Source organism: Triturus cristatus, chromosome 9 (genome assembly GCF_964204655.1).
Source record: "Triturus cristatus chromosome 9, aTriCri1.1, whole genome shotgun sequence".
In the NCBI taxonomy this organism is placed as follows: Eukaryota; Metazoa; Chordata; class Amphibia; order Caudata; family Salamandridae; genus Triturus; species Triturus cristatus.
Window position 1 is genome coordinate 1,054,608,568 of NC_140592.1, and position 22,272 is coordinate 1,054,630,839.

Consider the following 22,272-nt stretch of genomic DNA (forward strand, 5'->3'; position numbering starts at 1 on the left):
AACATCCGTAGGGCCTTGTGCCCATAGATGTACTGGTAAAGTCTGTAGTCGGGGATCCATGTCTCTAGACACATAGTGACCTTTAAAATCACGTAAAAACAACCTTACTCCTTCCGGAGAACAACATATTATGGCTCCTAGTGCTTTCAGAGTTTTAATTCCTAACAGATTTTCTGGGCATGATTTAGTAAGCAATAAATCTGTAGTTCGTGTCAAAGGTCCTATCGTAAGTGGTAGAGGCTGTGATACTTCATTAACAATAGGTTTTCCTGAAAAACCAAGGGAAACATTTTGAGAGCCTGAGAGGGGTGCCCCTGGAACTTCACTACGTTTTATGGTTGTTCGACTTGCCCCTGTATCGAGTAAGAATTTTCTATCCTGACCTAATAATTCACTATGTACATAAGGTCCTTCTTGATCTACAGGAATCTCGATAAGCGGTAAGTCAACTTCCCTCTCTAGGCTGGTTCATGCGTAACGCTGATACTCAGGGTATTCATACTGTGCAGTCTGATACATTTGTCGTGTTGTGGTTTGTGTGGCAGTAGCAGGCAACGGTGGTGCAGCTGGCACAAACTGTATGGGTTGCTGTGAGGCTGGCATGGACTGTTGTTGAACTGGCATGGACTGTCCATGCTGCATAGCTCCTTGTTCATTCTGATCTTGTCTAACTAATCGTGGTCTCTCCTTTGCAATGCCTGTAGCTATATTACGTTTCAGGACTGGACAATCGTGTACATAATGGCCTAGTTGTTTACAGTAATTGCAGGTTCCTTTTACAGGAACTGCAGAATCACCAGAATGTGTCACACCCTTTTTGTGACCATCTGCTGGTACTGTCTGAGAAACTAGCATTTTCATTTTTGTATCCTTCATGCGTCTATGCTCGTGTTCTTGTTCATCCCTAATTCTATTGTGATGATACTGTAACATTTGTAGCATTTGCGACGGAGTGTTACTTTGCCAGGTACTCTCGAATTTCAATATTCTATTCTTTACTGGAGGCAATGCATTTTCCACTAATTTTGTCACAAATAAATGTGGATATGAGTCACTACTTGCTTTTATACCACTATTTATACCAAAACATTTTTCAAATCGAGCATAATAATCGCTTGTGTCTTCATCTTGCTTTTGTTTGCAGGCTGTGATTGCACCCCAATCTTCCTTTTTTGTAGTTAATAAACGTGGCAGTACCTGTACTAGTAAACCTGGTAACAGTTTAACTTTATCCCCGAGCCCTGAACCTGCAGTTCGGCCCCTTTCTTCCTCTGCTAATGCTGTCCAGTCTATCTTTTGGTCTCCCACTTCCCACTCTTTTTCTTTCAGTTTTTCATAAATGCCAGCAGGCAAAAGCACCTTTAATATCGTCATAATATCAGGAAAGGTGTACTCTCCCATTAGTAACATGTCTTTAATTTCTCGGTGGAAACCCGCTGGGTCTTTGTCATGACTAGGTACTACTTTCTTCATTTCCAATAATTCCATTTTTGATATGGGTGTGTAAACAAATACACGGTGAAACTCATTGTCTTCGCCTTTTATTGGGTGCACTTCTCGTAAAGGATTTTGTCTATCCATATAGTACGGCGCTCTTTCTCTGCGGGGCAGCGAGAGAGAATCCGGACTTACAAAAAGGACATACTGCTTACGTGACACTAATATCTCTTTAATTAGCTTGTTACTAGAACCTCTCCATCTGTTCGTGAGTAGTTCCGTTAATATATCAGGTAAAGGACCAGGGTCAGCATGTTGGCTCTTATATAATATGAGGAGTTGCTGAATCATATAGGTTCCAGCTAAACGTTGTTCATCTGTACTGAGATTAAAAAACGTGTGTGCTACGGTCTCATCACCGTATTTTTCAGGACTGTCAATCCAGTGAACGGCTGATCTGGCTAATTCTTGCTCATCCATGGAATCGAGGAGGTGGTAACCCCTTCGTTCTCGTAGTATTTTATCTGCGGCTTGAAACGAATGTTCAGGAGACTTCAGATTTATTATAGGCGTCGGATACGTTCTGCTATTATTTGGGCATACTGAGTGTATGGGATCAGAAAAACATCTAGCATTATCACAGGACCCTCCTCTGCCTACATAGGCTATGGTCTCTGACTGTCTTGCGGAATTCCCTGATTCGGACACTTCATCTTGCTCAAACTCGTCTGTTCCCAATCTTTCTTCATGAATACGCTCTATTTCTTTACGGATTTTTCGGCACATGGCTATTATACAATTTTGCCTTCGGCTAGAAGGGGATACATACCATTCATAAGAGCATTTCTTTGTCTATTTACTTGTTCTGATTTCACTCGGATACCTTCCTTAATTAATAGATTTTCTTGAACTTTATTTGAACTTTCTTTACTCCTCTCTTCTTGTCTACGTGCTTTTTCTGTACGTCTATGAGATTCTTTACGCCATAACTCAACAGCGTCTTTCTGTGACTGTCTGACCTTTCTTTTCCATAACTCTTCCTCTACTTTCATGATGCACTCTGCATCCCAGGTTCCCTCTACGGGCCACCTTTGACTTTCCGGCAATCCCTTGGTATAATCTACCCATAGATCAAGAAACAATATGGCATCTAAGCCATGCTTATGGTACATAAAATGCCCTGGAGTGTCCCTAGGAGGAATAGGAACTGCTTCTTCAAGCACCCCTTTTCTGGTAGTAATCTGTCTTAACTTCGAGAAGAGCGGCATATTGACAACTGATCTGATACTTACTCTTGAACTCACTTAATACGAAAAAAACCCCAATAATGAACAGTGTACAATGAACAATCATTCATACCACAATATGCAAGACATTTCTGAAAACATTAAACATTAAACATTTAACAATGACCGACAATGATGACAGTCTGCCTAACTAATCACCACGCTGAATTCTTGACAGTAACTGAATACTTCGGAATACTTGATATACTGCTAAACAGTACATATACACTGCTAAACAGTGCAGACCGGATTTGTGTACCCAAATCCGTCTTGACCGGCACAACCTATGTGCGCGTCAACACGCCTCCCCGGCGATGGTACTCACCGAGTAGCTCCTTGAAACGGAAGGCCTCAGAGAATGGACAGGACTCGATGACTGCGGACAGCGGACCCTCTGGACATCGGGATTTCGAAAAACCTGGTGGGCCTCTGTATACCTCGGATCTTGCTCTCTCAGCTAGGCTCTGGTCGGGATACTTCGCACTTCTCACCGCCTCGTCTGGGTTGATCGCAGCCTCAGTCGCCCCCGCTTGACCGGAGGGAGCTTACAGGAAATCCTGCTGGTACGCGTTTATGGTCCGTCCAGCTGTGGCAGGAGACCGGGCCTGCAACGCACCGCCGGCGCGTGAGATGAGAAAGTGTCCCTATTCGGGCGCCATTATGTGGTAAATAAAATCTTCTTTACCGGACTGAATTTCATACGGAATCTTAAAATAAAATAAAATAGCTCAAAATAACAAGAGGCAGAATCCGTGGTATAAGAGGTTTTCTAAATGGGCTTTATTCCATTCAAAATGGCCGACTCGAGTCGCGGCCTTCAGGTTCCGTCACCACGAGGGTTCAGGAAGTGAAGTACAATACTTTATTGACAGACATGCATTTTTATAATAAGTACATTACAATGAAACGAATGTAGAAGGCGTAACATTTGATAAGAAAAGTGACAAAACAGGTACGTAATCGAAACTAGGCGTAATAAGGAATAAAAGAAACATGATTGGTTAGGATTATCAGACATATGTGGATCTATAAGATAATACTTGGCATAGATGCGCGCGCAGCAGCATGACGTGTGAGTGACGTGCAACTAGGGGGTGAAGGGACTTGACATTTAGCTCTACATGTGGAGACGAGAAGTCTGGGGGGTCAAGTCAACCTAATCCCAAATCATATCTAACATCCTATGTTTAGAGAACTATGTTATCCACAAGGAAGGACTCTCGGACAGAATCTAGTCTATACTGACTGTGTGCGTGAACAAACGTCTAAGTGTCTATATGAGATGCGAGAGGCAGAAAACTTTCCATGGCAACAGGGCTATGAATCATTTGCAGGAGGACGGAAGGGCTGAGTCCTTTGCTTGTGAGCTAAAGGAAATGTTTACCTAAATCACTAGACAGGAATGCATCGGCTAGAGAGCAAAATAGATAATTCGAAGGTGAAATACAGCTTCTTGGCAGGCAGGCGAAAACTGGCCGAGGCAGGCACCGTTAGCTGCACAGGGAGTAGGACAAAGTTCATGGATACAGATGCGAGCTCAAGCTGAAGCTATCAGAGACAGAGAGCAGGGAAAGGCTTTGAGGACAGAATCGGGCCTACTTGCCTGAACTGTAAAAATGGAGTAACTTAGCCATATAAAGTCGGTGGCCTTTCATACTTAGGAATCGAATATCCAGCCCATTGATGGCGGATCTGACAGAGAACATGTCGACGGTAGACACACATATATTTGCGTTCTTAGAAACTGGAACTGGAGGGAACATACATGTACTTGTAACATGCATATAGAACCGTTGGGGTCCAAGATAGGGGACATAACTGACCAGGAAAATCCACATTTCCACACTCAACAAAATGTTAGTATATTGTCCAATCACCGTATAAGTATCCCTCAGCTGAAAATGCTTTCATTTTCAAAAACTAAGCTTGCATGGAGCACATGAGCAGGTTAGATTGAGGGGATGAAGGGACTTTGTTGAAACCAAAGGTTGCTTGAAAAAGCTACCTCAAGTAACCTCAAAAAACGGTATTCACTAATACTTGGAGAAGAACCAAAAACCTGGTTCTTCTCTCTTATCTCAGGTATATTCAGAGATCCTTGTGCACACTACAAGTGAACAATTAGGAAAACATCTCTGTGACTAACACTCATAGATTTGCATTCTTCCATAGCACCTACAAATGTTTATTTTCCTACTTTGCAGACTCCAAGAAAAATTTAATTTCGCTAGCACTTTTTCTAGTGAATACTCTATCTAATGGAAGATTCCTCCATGTTTGAAACCCCCAGGTGCCAGAATGAATCTAGAAACTTTTTCAGCAATTGCTGATGTGTGCCTATAGGTAGTGCCAAAAGAGACTGCTGCGGCCTTGTCCCACGTCCAGTGCCCTGTATAGGTGCTACCCTTACATGCTGACTTTAGATTATAACAAAGCACTCTGTGAGAAGATGCAGAATCTAACATAGAACCTTATTAACCTCTAAAAATGCACTCCGCAGACAGGGAGGAAAGTAGGTTTGTGAGATTTGACATAGTATCTATCAGAAAGAGCTTTACCAAAGGTAAGTAACTTGTTCTGCTGATGAATATTTTAAACCCCAGATTGCTCACCTTCTGATTAGATACCAAAGCAGTACCTCCTAAAAGGTGAAGGGGTCTGAGGAGTGGATTTCACAATGGGAAATCATGCAGGACAGAGTAGGCATAATGGCTCTCTTTAAGGGCCTGAAAGTCAAGGCAGTAATACCTAGTGAAGAGAAGGACAGATGCCCACCGAAACAATACTGGCCAAGGCTGCAGTGGTGGTCTTAGCTCTGACCAAGGAATAGCTAATGTTTATGGAAAAATTAGCCATCTGGATATGGTCAGTTTCTGGACTGTCTCTCTCTTGTTAACACCGGAGACCCCACAAACAATTGGTCATCTACTGGGTTCTCCTTAGTCCGTAAGGTGTCTCTAACTGTTTAACTGGTACAGACCTTCCTCCTCAGATGATGATGTGGCAAAGCGAGGAAAGCAGGGAACATGATGGTCTGGCCCACATGGAAAGGCGACATACTAAAGTATACAAAAAGTGATGGAATGCTTGAATTATTCTGAGACACTGATAATTACTTGGGCCGCATCCCAGTCCATCTTTCTTTTGCACACCATACCACCTCAGTTTGGACCCAGCTATTTGCAAATCAGTCTTGACCCTACGCCAATGGGAACAGTCAAGCCCAAACTGGCAAGTCAGGTCCTCCCTCAACCGGAATGCAAGCAACTGTGAACTGGTTTTGTCCTTGTTATGGGCTCATCCGCCAGGTATAACTTGGTTCCAGTGATCCAGTATGCACTGGACCCACGTCTGGGCACACCCGTCCCGCTTCGGGTGACATAATGAAGTATGCAAAAAGTAATGTAAGAACTCTACTCCAGATGCAGGATTGGAGTCTGAGGTAGAACCGGTACCTAGAGCCAGGGCCAACAGTAAAGTAACGGAGGTGAAGCTTGGTGCCAAGTGGAGGACCAGGCGAGCCTAATGGGGTCAGTGCTGGTGAAGGCTGTGCTGGTGGAAGTTGTACTGGGGCCCGTGGCAGGTCAATGGCGCCAGAGAGCACTTGATGGGAACCAGGAATCTTCCTAAAACTTGCAGCATGGCCCCCTTGAAATCCTCTATCTGCTGCAGAGTCAAAGTTTGTGGTTAGAAGAATCCATCACAATTAATATTTTGGCACTCTCAGGTGAGTCTGACAGAAACAGTCTCTTAAGCAAAAGATTAAAACATGCTTGCTTATTTGGTGCACACCTAGAAATCCCTTTTACTTCTCTAAGGGAAAAAAAACACTGTTTCTTAGATAACACTCAGAAATGCATACCTTTTTATGTAACAATCAATCTCTTTTTCATTTTTTACCTGGAGCTGCTCTTCAGAGCCTGTGCCTCGTCCAGCACCATATACTGCCATTTCACCCGCTGAAAGTACTTTACATCTTGAACAACCAGCTGATAGCTTGTGATTACCACGTGGAAAGGTGCATCTTGTGTGTAAAGTGTTTTCTAAGCAAGAAAGTAAAGAGAGAAACACAACATAATCGCAAGTGACTATAAAGATCTATGACAAAAAGACATTCATATTATGCAGCACTATATACAAATACAGAGATCCGAATTAGAGGAGTATGGTGATAGAGAGCCTGTTAACAATGGATTCCAACAAAAAAATATAGCCTTCGATCAAGTTTCTATATATAGAGGTACACCAATGCAATCTCAGCGTCATATCACAAACAGTCTCTTGCATTAAGCCTGTACCAACAAGAGCTGGTAGCTTAATGACATCAATATGAACATTACATAATAATATCTAGATGCTATTTTCCATAATGCTCTAATAGCTGTGTAAAACACTTAAGGACAATTAGTCAACAAGTGAAGATCACAAGAGATGGCTGAAGCTACAAAGAGACTAACCTGGCCACTGAGTGAAAGCAACAATCAACTTACTTACATTTCTAAATACAACAACATTTTCCAAAACCTTAAGGCATCCATTGAATGTTTCAAATTTGCAATACCGTTTGCTATTTTGTTATTCCTTTGAACGACTGGATCCTCATCAAGTACTTTAAGACGTTTCAACTCAAAGTGTTCTTCCTGTAGCTTTGCGCTTTTAAAAACAAAAAAACTCCTTGGTCATGAACAGTAGCTTTGTCTGTAAAGATCCCATTGTATTCAAAACCTGGTTCCTTTTGGTTCTGACTGGAGAACAGTGTGAAAAGAGTTTCTAAACCCTTAGACAGATTAGCGTTCAGGTACTGCCTCTGCCAGTTAACAAGCAAACCAAAGGAGGCAGTGAATTGGTGGATGACGGTCTTCCATCTCTTCTACCTTCGTATGCAACCCTTGAGAATCTACAAACATGAAGAAGGCAAGGGAATGCAGTTGACACATTTTTGATGACAAGAGATGCCTCCCTTGCATCCCTCAGTCAATGCAAACCCACAGATGGAAGGGGATTTCTCTCCAACCTGGTAGCGTGGGTGGCGGAGAGACACTGACAGCACAGAACCTATTCTCCATGCTGAGAAAAAAAGAGATAGGGCACAGAGAACATGAACATTAGGATGAGAAAGAAAAGAAACGCCTGAGAAAGATGGAGGACGGTGGCAGGAGGCAATATATTTTTTCTTGCTAATATTTTAATAGTTAGAAGGAGATTGAAAAGAGTGCCATGATGCCAGTTTTTTTTTAAAAAAAAGCATCAGAATGTTAAAGGACTCTGACACAAGGGGTAGAGGGGCTGTGTGAGCTACATGACACTTGAGATCAGCAAAGCGAAATGCTTGTGGGTGCATGCACAACACTGTATATGGAGTAGCTGCAAATAAACAGTTGTTTTAAACTTATAGTTACAATATATTTGATATCATATACAAGTACTATCAATGAAATCTATTATTTTAACACAAGGCTACATTTTAGTATGAAACTTGAACATAGTGCTACTAAAAAGAACCCGTAGCTCATGGGAGAAAAGGTCATGTAGGAAAGAAATAGCCTGATAGGTCAAATGTAAAATGAACTGAAAATAGTCTGTGCCCCTTCACGAAGCCAGCAACTTCCATGTCCCAGCGTGCCTTGTACTGGCATTTGCTTCATAGGCTCAGTTATTTTCTCCAGTTCGTGCTGAAGGGATCTCCAAACACTTCTACGGTTTTGTCACCCTATCTTGGAAGTTTTTACCTCAGGAGTTGGCTTTCATTTCTTCATGCCATATTTGTAATGTGAATGAAGCTTTTCTTCCCTCTTTTAACATCATTTAAATTGGGATTTTCCTGCTAGATGCCTTCACTATTTGTGAGGTGTTTCCCTTGTCTGGAAGGAAGAAGGGTACCACATGATTTATACGTGGTCTGTCTTCTACCATCTCATTCTGTTAAAGAATGTGAACTTTGACTGAAATGTCAAAAAGAAGGAGGAAAAGAAGAAATAACACGGGACAGCCATAAAAGGTGCTGCTTCAACTGTGATATTCAAAAGACTCCTGCAGAGTTCTATGGAGAAAAAGGGCAGCACCATCTCCAGCTCAAGGTCATACATAGCTACCTCAAAACACGGCATTTTCCCAGGATATTCACTTCAAGACATTGTTGTGGATTTGACACTGAAGCCGAAGCAGAGGCACTCATCCGCATTGAAGGACAATCATACAAATAAGCAAGGTCACCCAACATCAAGATACTGTGAGAAAGTGCCATCTTTCTTGCATGGTATGCCACCACTTTTTGCTTAATTGCTGAATGTACTTTGACTGAGTGTGCCCTGGACTCCTGCCAATCAGGTGCCTAGGGCCTATGTTCCTTCCCTAAAACCTAAAAACCCAAATTGGCACACCCTGGCCACATGTCAGCCCTTGGTAAATGGTACCCTAGGTACCCAGGGCCTTGTGACTAGGAGAGGCCTTAAAGGGCTGCAGCACTTATTGTGCCACCCTTAGAGGCCCTGTACCCTAACACAACCACACTGCCCTTGCAGGCTGAGTGTCTGGGTACAAGACAAAACAAAGAGTCGACATGGCACACATCCCTGTGTGCCATGCCCACAACCTACACTGCCCTGGCATACATCAGCCACCCCTTTAGCTGGGTGCCCTATGCCAGTGGTGTGGGCACAGGAGCATGAGCCCTGTGCCACTACAGGTCCATTCCTGGGCACTGTAAGTGCAGTGCTGACATTTAAGAGTATATGGTGCTGAGAGCTTGTCAAACACGAACTCCACAGCACCATGATGGCAACACTGAAGACTGAGAAGTTTGGTATCAAACTTCTCAACACATTAAACCCGCACTGATGCCAGTGTGGGATTTAATGTACAAAGCACTACAGAGGGCATCTTAGAGATGCCCCCTGAAACCTAACCTACAATCCACGTCTTGTCTGGGAGGCTGCCACACAGCAGACATGTTGCTGGACCACTGGGTGGAGAGCCCCCGCTCTCCTGGGCCTGCAACAATGCACATCCTGGGCGAGGTGCTAGGTTTCCTGCCCCAGGATGGGCAGGGGGAAGCTTCAAAGGCATGCCGCCTTTGTGAGCTTCCCCAGGGCACTTGCTGTACCCAACAACTGGCCCCCACCGGTTCTGACCCCCACTCTGGCGGGAAGACTAGCTGGAAACCCCAAGTAAGGACAGGGGATGTGCCAGTCTGCCAACCGCACCGCTCAAGTGGGGGAGGCGAGGTGAAGCACATCCAGGGGCGCTCGCCATCTTGAAGATGGGAAGCCCTGCCCATTTAGGACTAGGCTACTGCCCCCCTCCCACAGGAGATTGGCAGGATAGGGGGTGTACCCACCCCAGGGCCGGGACCCATTGGTCCTTGCCCTTTACCTACCTGTAACGCCCCTAAATCTAGTATTTAGGGGCACCCTGAACCTTCCTTCTTTACATTCAAAAGCAAGGAAGAGCAAGAAGAAAGAAGACCTGCCGTGCAGCTGCTAAGAAGAGGAAGACACCAACTGCTTTGGCCCCAGCCCTACCAGTCTGTCGACACTCGAACCTGCTCCTGCTAAATCCCGGCACCTCATGTGGCCAGCAACCTCACAAACCCCGGAGGACCTGGCTACCTTGTGACTCTGAGCATCTGGGACTCCCATGAGCAGTGGGTCTGCTCCAAGCAAGTTTCTAACCCCTGGCATCAGCCCGGAACCGCGAACCCTGCATACTCTGCACCCGCCAAGCCTGGCCTGTGCCGGAGTGGACAAAGACCCCGAGGACGTCCCCCCGGCGACTGTGACCCCAAATCCGGCACCCAAGGACCCACCTAGACGCTCCTGATGACGCCTGCAGCGTCAGAACCAGGGACCCCCCCAACCGCGATCAACAGAGGGTAAGATTTCCCGACATCAAAAGGCACCCCGGCGCCCTGTGCCCCCCTGTGCCCGACTCCTGGGTACCTATCTATCCTCCAACTACCCAACTTACCTCTCAAAGTGGTGGTGGCACCCGAAGAATCTTCGTCCCAGACCTTGCAGCCTTTATTCGTCCTTGAGCTTTTCTCATTGAAATCCATTGAGCGCCCAATGGCTCAAAAGCACCCTGCAACCAACCGCCCGAGTGGCCCTGGCAATGCAACTTCTACTCCTACCTACTTCCCCATTTGCCCTGAGCAAGTGACCAGGAGCCCAGCTCCCACAGCCGCGTGGCCTGCTAGTCAGCAGCCACCAACCAAGGCCCCCCTGCCTCCCATAGGATAACATTGGGCCTAACTCACTCTGCACCTGGCCGCCCCTGTGCCGCTGAGGGTGTAACAACTGTACCAACCTGACCCTGGGAGACCCCCGAGTCTGTGCCCAGAACCTTAACTCTGCCAGTCGAGTACTTACCCAGAAGCCGATAACTCACTTTTCTTCCATAGGGTAACATTGACTGGTTTCTTCTGAGATTTCTTCTAAGTGTGGAGTTTCCAAAACTTTAAATATTCAACTAAAATCAACCGAGTAACAAAACGGAAATACTCACCTACTATTAGGAGAGCTCCCAGTGCTTAATCTTGGTGCCCAGCACCGACCCTGAAAAGTACTCACAACCGTACTTACCAATAACCCAATTTTCTCCCATAGGAAATCATTGACTGTTTTTCTGTGACATTTCTTCTGTGTCGATTTTTGCAAACTACAAATATTCTTTAAAAATCGTACCAACTGTGAAAACGTAATTACTCACCTGTTTTAGATAGAGGTCCCAGTACTGAGCCTACGAGCCCAGCCCTGGATTACAAAAGTAACGAGAACATACTTTACCCATAACTTGAATTTTCTTCCATAGGGAACCATTGACTGTTTTCCCATTAAATTTCTTCTAAGTGTCGATTTTACAAACTTATAAATATTCCTTAAAAATCGCCTGTACAACTTAAACGCATTTTCTCAACTGCTTACAGGCGGTACCCTAGTGCTGGATCCAGGATCCAACACTGACCTAGAAAAAGTACCCATAACCCCACTTACCTGCTAAGTGAATTTCCTTCCATAGGATAACATTGGTAATTTGAGCAGAAAACGTTTCCAAGTGTCAACTTTTAAAATAGCAAAATATTGCTTAAAACTCACAACAGTAACTTAACCGAATTTACTCACTTGTTTCCAAGAACTGTCCCAGGACTGAATCTAGGATCCAGTCCCGGAGTTAGAAAAGTAATCCTGAAAGTAATAATTGCATATAACTTAAAGTTCCCATTGAGCTCAATGTATTATTGTGTTTGAAATTGTGTTGCCTATTGCAACAACCTGTAAGTATTACCTACAAAAGTCAATTGATTAATGCAAAAGTATTTAACTACAGCATCTCATTCTGAGAAAGTATATTTTGATACCTTTTGTTGGTTCTAAAATAAAGCAACCATATATTTTTATATACAAACCATTGGCCTAGAGTTCAGTTCTTGAGTGTGTGAGACCATTTGCTGATTGAGTGTGTACAACAAATGCTTTACACTGTCCTCCGATACTGCCTTACTGCTCGACCAAGCTACCACTTTAGAGAGTAAAGTTATATCTAACTTTAACCTCTGCCAAACCTCTGGGGACTGTGGACTTTGTACACACTGTACTTAACGATTAAGCAGTCGACATCGATGCACTTCTCATATCTCTTGAGATCATGGTCAAAAACATCACTAGAGACACTTAATGTCAAAACTATCAACGTAAAGTCACTCAGAATCGAGAACATCACTGTCATACTGTCAAGTAGAGCAGCATTGATACATTCAAAATTGACAGTTTTCCATTAGGATGACTGACATCCATACCCACATCAGATGATCTAATAATAAAGATACCAGCTGAGGCCCCAATACTTGCTCCTTTACAACCTGCGCACATTCCTCCAAAGCCCCATATGGTTCAAAGACAGCCATCTATGCCGCCAACGAAGAAGATGCCCCTACCTCCAGTGTACCGGATCAAGAATATCTTTACCTACTCTCCTGTGAAAAACAGACAACATCTCTTTCTCCTTTTGCGCCTGTTACACACCTACATCACTAACAGGCTCTGTGAGAAAGTGCCTCTTTTTACATGGTTAGCCCCCACTTTTTGCCTGGAAAATTATGTGATTTTGATTGAAAGTGCCCAAGATCCCTGCCAACCAGGTCCCCTGTGCCAGCCCTCCTTCCCTAAAACTAGACCACGACTGGCATGTCAGACCCCCCCTGTAAGTCCCTAGTAAATGGAACTCTGTTACCTAGGACATTGGTACTGAAAAGAGTCCTCTAGGGACCCCTCATCAACCCACGCAAACTGCCACTGCAGCCTGCAAGCCTTGGTGCAGAGGTAAACGACAAAGTCGACATGGTACACAGCCTGTGTGCCATCCTCAGCAGCTGTGCCCAAGGTATAGGTGAGTCACCCTCTAGCAGGCCTTACAAGCTCTAAGTCAGGGTGCACTATATCTCAGGTGTGGGCATATCTGCATGAGTAGATATGCCCCTAAAATATTTAAGTCTATTCTTAATATTGTGAGTGCCAGTGAAGCCATAGAGAGTACATGGGCTGGAAACTCGACAACTCTAGTTCCCCAGCACAATGATGGCTTTACAGAACCCAGGAGAGTTTGGTACCAAACAACTCCTCTCAATAAACCCACACTGATGCCAGTGTGGTATTTATTGAAACATGTACCCAGAGGACACCTCAGAGGTGTCCCCTGAAAACCTACCAATCCTGGTGTGGTCTCTGACTGGCTTTAGGCAGCCTGCCACCACCAGACATATTTCTGGATACCTGGGTCGAGAGTCCCTGCTCTCTGAGGCCAGAAACAAAGTACATCCTGGGAGGAGGCGTCTCACCTCCTTCCCCAAGATGAGCACAATGCTCGAGAGGGAAGCTTCAAAGGCCTTGCCGCCTTTGTAATGCAACCCAAGCCTCTACTGGTAGCAGCAGATGGAAGCCCCTGGTTCAACCCCACACTTTGGTAGGAGAACCGGCGGCAAGACTTAGTAAAAATAGGAGGTGTGCCCCCTTCTCCAACTCCCCCCCTTAGATGCAGGAGGTGAATCGAAGCACATTTTTCGGTGCCTACCATCTCGAAGATGGTGGGACTTATCCAATCAGGGCTAGGGCTATGCCCCTCTCCCACAAGAGGGTGGCATAATAGTGGGTGTAGACACCCCAGGTAAGTGACCCATTGGTCCCTGTCACTCCCCTGTAACGCCTCTAAATCTAGTATTTAGGTGGCACCCCAGAAATCAGATTTCTGACGACCTAAGATGAGCCTGACACTCCAGCGTCGCACCAGCAGAGAAGACTGAAGACACCAACAGACTTGGCTCCAGCCCTACCGGCCTGTCTGCAGCCCTCGACAATCCTGTGTAAAAAGACGACCCATCCTGCAGCCCAGCAACCTCCAAAACCTTGAGAGGTGTGCCTGCCATCGACAAAGATCAAGGTCTCCTGTGGACAGCAGACCTGTCCAGAAGAAACCAACTTTAAAGAACAATGAACTCTGCCCTGAGGAACAGCAAAACCACAGCGGGACCCATCTCTGCCCCCGACACCCACGGCCCGAGTCAAAGTGGCCCATCGGTCCTGTGAAGGCTCCCCAGAACTTCTGAGCAGGAGTCCACCGTGGGCTGACCCCTGCAGGACTCCATCTCTACCACTGCAGCCTCAACCTGGAGACTCCCCCCTGGCCGCGACCTGCCAGTAAGACTTTTCCAACACCTAAGGAAAACCATGCACCCAAAGCCCCTGGGTCTTGGGGAGCGCGACCGACGGTGTCCCTACGTCCCTTAGCATCTCTGCTTACCTGGGCATCTGTGGGTTTTTTCCGTCCAGCCTCCTGGCCTGAAGCCTTTCTTCAAAACTGATTTTACCATTGGATAACATCAGGCGCCTGACGCTGTGTTGGCACTCTGCACCCGGCTGCCCCTGTGCCACTTAGGGTGTAAGTTTGGTGCTGCCATGTAGCCCCCCCCCCCCCCCGACCTTACCGTAAACCCCAAACTGCTTCACTCACCAGTGAGCAGCATCTCTTCGATTACCCCCTTTCTCCATTGGATAACATTGGCACCAGATTCCGAATTTGAACACTGCACCCAGCTGCCCCAATGCCGCTGGAGGTGCAAATTTGCAACTTGCCTGAACCTTGCCTGGTGCTGATTCTTCGTCCTGAAAACCAAGACTGTAAGTTGTATACTTACCTGCAAAACAGCATTCTTGTTTTCCTCCCATAGGTTAACATTGCTGAACTTAAAATTCCACTAAGTGTCCACTTTTTAAAGTAAAAAGTATTTCTTATGAAAAACATACTTACCTTTTTACACATTTCTTGGTCTTATAACTCATCTTGAAAGAAGCTCATTTTGCTCAAACTGTTATGGATCTCCCTTTTGAGTCCTGTGTCATTTATTAATCACTGTGTGCATAACACATGTCTTACACTCCTCTGTGTTAGGCCTAAGGCTGCTTGACCACACTACCACAAATAGAGCACTTTGGGTTTACATTGAGCCTGGGAGCGGTCCATCTTGCTCTTAAGGCCTTCCTACTTACTCTGAAAATGAGAAGGATTCTAATCCAGACCAAATACACAACTACAATGTAAAACATCAACAAACAAGGGGGATATTAGAATCAGAACTCTTTCCATGGAAGCCAAACTGATCTGAACCTGGCTACTGGCTATAATACAGACTATAAAGGTATGTTATTTTCTGGCCATTCAAAACTTCCAAAAAGAATTGCTCAGCAGCATCTGTTCAGCAAACCACATATGGGTTCATGACGACAACCAATTAGTTGGCATTTTCTCAGACAGAGGTCTACTTCAAACAGATGCGTTAGTGACAGCTTAAAATGCACAATACCAAAGCTTCACCTCCACAGTGTGGAAACTGGAATGAATGGGCAATGTCCTTTCAAAGGATAGTCGAAGAAATTCTGCTACGTTTTTCCAGTTAGCCCACTGATTTCTTCAGTCCTACAGAGATTCAGGTATATCAATGCAGAGATGATTTTCATGGCACCAGAATGGCCCAAAAAATGGTTGTTTACAAAGCTTCTTTACCCATCATTAAGACCAGGAAGGGGGCTGCCATACAAGCTGAATTGAATTGGCTCCTGTTATTGTGCAATATGGACACCTAAACCTAGTCCAATCATATATGAATATCTTGAAAGATGTAAAGAGATCATGAAAGAGAGCATCCTATTACTTTAATTTTACAAACTAGTTATCCCTGGTGCCTAAGACACAACCATCATCTAGCATATATACTTCATCTAGGGGGTCTATCAGAGCTGATCTTTCTTTGCAATCCTTGTCGAAAGGGATTTTTGGACGGATTACAGAAAACTTACCCTCCCAGAAGGCAGCCAATCGAACAAAGAGACCAAAGATTCCACCAGAAGTGTACATGGCTTAATGTAAACCCAAAGTGCTCCATTTGTGGAAGTGTGGGTGAGCAGTCTTAGACCTAACACAGAGGAGTGCAAGACATTTATTGTGCACACAATGACCAATAAATGACACACAACTTTACAAGGAGACCCACATCAATCTTATAAAAATAAGCTTTGCTCAAGATTTATTTTAAGACCAAGATCTTGGCAAAAAGTTAAGTACATTTTTAAATAGAAATTCTTTTCAGTTTCCCCAGTGAGTGTGAAGACACCAGGACCAACCGGAGCCATGTAGGACCAACCCCAGGGGGACCAGTCGCCCTGCTCCAAACACCAAAAGTGAGAGGTCAGTCTGGATTCTCACTGCACCAGGACCAAGCAGCCATCGAGGGACGTCAGCATCACTGAGACCCACTTCATGAGTGACCCAGCTGCCTTCATATCTCCTCTGCCAGCTGTTTGTCCCTGGCCGCGAGGTACATCTTTATGCGCCCAGCCAACCAAACCACTCTGCACCGGAGCGTCCCAGTCCGGGTCCCGATGAACCGGCTGTGCCCCCTTGCTCCAACACACCTTGAAAACTAAGCCCCATTTGGGAGCTCTAGGACTTGCCCACAAGTTCCCCTGTGCAGCCTATTTCCAGTGGGCCCCCTTCATCGTAGCACACCAGCTACCAGCCTCACCACCACCCTGCTCCCACTAAAAATTGGGCAGTTCCCGAAGAACTGCTGGTAGTATTTTGGACCTTGGCCCACTACAACTCCAAACTCCGAAGGTGGACCCCCCTGAAACAGACTGTTTCTACCTTTATGCATCTTTGACTTTTCCTCCGATAGGACTGCATTGTACGTAAAAGCACAGGTTTGAAAGCTTTACTTAACTGTGAATTTTTCGAATGAAAACAGTACTTACCTTTGAACAAAGTTCTTGGTTTTAAAACGTATACAAAAAGAAGTGTTATTTTTCCAATTTGGTCTCGGATTTATTCTTTAAATTTGTTTCTCATTTATTGCCTCTGTGAGTACAACAAATGCTTAGCGCTACCCAACTGCTCGCCCACACTACCACAAAGGAAAGCATTAGAATTATCTACTTTAGCCTCTGTAAACTATTTGGGGACCCACTGGAGTCTCTGCGCAGTGTACCTCGTTTTAGTACACTATATAGAGAGCCAGCTTCCTACATTGGTGGCAGCAATAGGATCTACCACTTTGCGTTTGCTGATACCACGTGGTCAATAAGTGACTACATTAGTAAATCCAAAAATTGCCTGTTGTTAAAATTGCATTTTTCTCGATTGGTCGATATTTTTTCTAAATATAGTTCTCAATATTTGTAGCACAGCTACATGGAATTATGGTCATACCTTGAACCAAGTATAATTGTCTTGACACAGATTTTATGATAGATTCTGTAGAAGGCCAAGCTGCCTTAAGGAACGTCTTTGGATAGGTTTCCGCCTACCTATATTTTGTCAGTAGTGTTTTGGCTGTTCTAAATTGGGGACTGTGGTTTCTGGCATGTGCTTGTTGTTATATTCCATGATAATGACTAGCATTGTAGATCCTACGATTCTGAAGGAAATGTTATTTACTTGTAATCCTAGATCTGCATCATTGGAATCTTCACTGAAGTCACTGATAAATCATTTCACCTCCCAGATTGTAGAAATTTTGGACAACAACTACAAATAATATTTAACTCTGCATAGTTTCTTTAATAATAACTGAGCCTAAGAGGCAACTGTCTGTAAAAGACATGCTGGGAGATGGAAGATGATGACTCCTTAAAGGGATAGTGCATATTTCCAGTTCTCTGTCCATTTAAACAATCAGAATTTTTTTTACCTTAAATACATATCTATCACCCATGAGTTTTGGTTGCCTTTCAGTAACAGCATATTCAGGTTGTATTAAAAAGGATAGATTTCAGAAACAAAAAACAAGACGCATGCTAGAGCGAGCCTGCTAAAGCTATGGAGTGTTGTGCTGTACTGATCTCCTAAGTCTTGAAAGAGGCAGTGGAATGGGAGAAGATGACCTGCCCTTGAAATCCCCCTGTACCACCAACCTCCAAAACACCCGCTCTCTCGCTCTCTTGGGTCTGCGAAAGGCCTGGACAAGGTGGGAAAATGGCAAGTAATACTGTGCTATCTCCACCCGTCTCCCAAAAGTCTGCACAAATTCCAGAGGAGCAGCAGATTTCTGCTATTCTCATCAGCTGTAACAGAGGTGTTGCTAGAACATCCACTGCAAACTGCTCTCTGAAAGAGAGCAAGAGTATGGCCCTCAAGGAGGTAAGACCAAAATTCTGGTGTCAAAAAGGAATCGGAGGGATCATGACTGTGGCCCCCTCTTTTCCAACAGCAAAGTACCTGTAGCAGCCCCAGTGTTTTACCAGCAGAGCTTTATTGGATATCTACACAGGACTTGGGAATGACAGTGCAAACCAGGACTAATCTACTGTTGAACCAAGACGCAAAGTCCCAAATTACGTGCACCAACACAACAGTTAAGGTATATGTGGTATGTCTGTCACAGCAGGGTCGGGAGCAGAACTAACTTGGAGCCACCTGCGTTCAAAAACTGACCTCTAGGTCGTGAAGAACTTGCCAAAACTATAAGGACAGTGAAACAGGTCAGCCTTCACCTCATACCCATTTATAATAAGGGCTAGGTGATACAGCACAGTAAAGACAAGGCATGCTCCATAGATACGATTTTGACACCAAAATATTTTGAACTGACAAGGACTACCCACCACACAATACTTAAGGCAAAGACACAGGGGCAAATCCAGGAGGCCCACAGTTCCAGTAGCAGCACACAAGGTTAATGATCACAGAAAAGGATGCATAATAACACAGAAAGGGATGCACAATAACACAAAACAGGATACCCCATTCATGAGAGAGCAACAGTGGAGAGAATCCATGACACAGTAACTAATCTACATGTAGACATATTAGTAGACCACAAGAGGCGTTGCCTCCATTTTTGGTAATCAGCTTTGCAATTACCCTTCCTATCCAGACGTTAAACACATATATTCAGTTGCACTACCGGGATACAGCTTTCAAAAAGTAAGCATTCCAACAAAAGTTAGTGCACAGAGACTAACCACATTGTAGTTAACATATACAATTATGGTAACTGAACCTGACTGGGTTTGTTATTGGGAGTGGCAAGAAGTCAGTAATATTTGAAATAAAGAGTTAAAGAGGGACATAGTTGGTTCAACATCAGGCATACAATATATTTAGTGGGAAAAATTAAGAAAACCGTATGTTGTCTGGCTTTTGGATCAGTTTATAAAGGTGGAGTGCTCAACATGGGTGCATTAGGGGGCACGTTATAAATTTGTAGCTGGAGTAGATATCAAATATAGGGAGTGTTTGACCTTGGGGTTCAAAGTAAATCTAGCGGTCTATGTCATTTTGAAACTTTTGGTGGAAAACACAACCTGTAATTGACACCTACCTCTTTTAAAATTATATATATAATACACTATTAAGGTGGTGGAGAGTTCTGAACAATAGTGACAACTATCCTTATACTATATGCCACATGGTATTGATTTCGGAGGGTAACGTCAGAGAAGGGAGTTAAATAAAAATGGATTGCATAAAAGCGGACAGAGAGTTGGTTGACATTGTTCAAGTAACAGTGCAATGCACCTATCTTACTCCAAAATCAACAAAAGCCTAGCATAAACAGTGTAAGGTCAAATGTGGGTTATTAGGATATTATATACATTAAAATTACACTCTCAATATAGGGGTTTATTCTGAGTAGGCAGAGTGATATCAGTGTGGGAGATAATGCCACAACCAAATCAGAGTTCATCTGGTACAGACTTGAAACTGGAAGCAAGAGAAATACAGAAGCAATATCACATTAGTAATTGGAACTCAGCATGCAGATGAGAGCCCAGGTATTCAGTTTCTTGCATATTATTCTCCATTCTTGCCATACAAATTTGGAACGGCACAACAATGTAATGGGAACATTAGAAATTGTAACTCCGGTCAAGGTATTCCCATATCCATTGTACTTTAGTTCCACAAGTGAAAGAATTGCTAGCCAGTCTTGATTTTGTTATGGGCGGATATACCTCCAAACCTGTGCTGAAAGATAAATGTAGACCTAAAAAACGAACGTTTTTATACTAGACCTATATTGCACTGAGCTAGCTTTGTTCCCCTCAATGGAGCGTCTCCCTGGAAGATTTTTTGTTTAAAATGGTGCCAAATTATTTATTTTACCGCACAATGTTCAAATCGTTTTAGATGTACTTTGTCTTCAAAGCCGCAAAGGGCATTCAGAGGGCTTGCACATCTGTCTTTTTAGGTCTCGCCTGACCAGCGCTTTAGCGCTGCTCTGGCAAGACTTATAGTAAGCGCGTTTTGGAAGTGCAAACAGTGGCTTTGCAGGCCTCCAACTACAGTGCATGTGACCCGTCCGGGCGCGCGCACCATTTGGAGTCCTGCAACCACTTGTTTGCTTTCACTTTAGCCGTGATTCATCGCACCATTTGGCAGCCTGCGTGCCCGCCCCCACTCCCCCTCCCACTCCGTCAGCTTCAGTGCGCGCTTGTTCTTGTTTTATGTAGGCAGCGTGCTAGCCTGGGAAAGTATAATGGTGGCCGCGCCTTTGTTTTATTATTTATGTCGTGGAACGCTGTCCCATGCCTTTCTTTTATGTGTATTTTTTTTTCTTTTCTACACAATGGCTGCACCATGGTATAGCTTTAAACATCCGGCGGGTGCCACCATTGTACCAAAACTATTACATTGAAAAACAACGCCTGGCGGCTTGACTAAGCATATCTGCTTTTGGTGCAACATTTCCTGCTTTAAGATTGCTGGCGCTATTTTTGTTACTATCAAAACGTAAAAAACTCCACCCTCCCCGAAGTGCAAATACAAAATTGCCTTCCTCCTAAATGGTAGTCTGCCAGCACCGCCCATCCTCGGAACTCCAGCACACTCAGCACAAGCTTCCCCCCGCCCTCCACTAGCCCCGCCCAGAACTGTAACCAAACACTCAGCACAAGCTTCTCCCACCTCATCTTCAGACCGCCCTCCGCTTCCCGGCCCAGAACTGTGTAAAAAAACACAAGCTCCTCCCATTCCCACCTCAGCTTCGTACCGCCCTGCACTCCCCGGCCAGAACTGTGGCGGACGTTCGGGTCAGTTTGTGGCGTACTCACCTTCCACCTCTCGCCGTCGCAGCACTTCTTACAGAACTCTGAAGTTCACAAATGCATCCCGGCGTTTCTTTTTCTGCTCCTACCTGCACGTTTGTACAAAGTAGGCATGGGACTACAATTCAGTTGTTTCCAGGTGTTTATGTTGACTGGTGTTTATTTATGTTGACTACTACCTGCCGCAGATCTTTCAGTACGTAAATTAAAGCCTCTTAACCCTAGTTATTGTAAAATGCATATTTCGCCCACCCAGACCTCTCCGCGATTGGTAAGGTGTGTGTCAGGGTTGCTCTTTGAGCTCTCAAAAAAAGATAAACAAAGTCTACACGCTTTAACAAACACCAAAGTATCTGCTTTCAAAGGTGCTCGTAGCTGCTTCTGTAGCAGGACTCGGACGTGTAGAGGGTCACACATACTCCAGCTGCCTTTTGTCTCCGGCCAGCATGTGTTTGTGGGGGCGGGGCAATAACCTCCTGTTATCTCACTGACTTTGTCTTATAAAACATATACACGCACATAACCATTTAGAAACACCTGATAAGGGTGTAAAACAAGGGATTTTTTTCATTTGCATGGATCGGCACACAGAGTCAGGAATAGTTCAACAGAGAAATCTACCATCTTTGTCTAAAAGGAATGTCTCTTTCACAAACAGAAAAGACCGTCAAGCCTGCTTACAAACCTGCCTCCAAGCAGTTTAGCCTCGCCTTGTTTGTGTTTTGAGCAAAACAAATGTCAGCCCTACTGCATGACTTTTGCACGTCCTATGTATGAAACCTATAATCCTCAATGTTTAACAATGTTTTTATTGCTTAGCCCCACCAAAACCAAGTTATGTCTATTAGCCACACTAGGTACTGCACCCTTTCCTTGCTTCATGGAATGTCTTGTATTGCTTATGCTACTGATGGGATATTTTTTAACAAAAAAATTCATAATTTAACAAACATTAGCAT

General features: G+C 44.4%; 1 protein-coding gene across 2 annotated transcripts in view; it reads right to left on the reverse strand.

The window, feature by feature from the left end:
- INO80 (INO80 complex ATPase subunit) overlaps window positions 1–22,272 on the reverse strand; it is a 670,892-nt gene that overhangs the window by 393,627 nt on the left and 254,993 nt on the right. For both annotated transcript variants that reach the window (XM_085626921.1, XM_085626922.1), the window contains exon 16: window positions 6,624–6,766. In XM_085626921.1, the coding sequence (XP_085483047.1) occupies window positions 6,624–6,766 (143 nt within the window). The remainder of the gene's footprint in view (window positions 1–6,623; window positions 6,767–22,272) is intronic.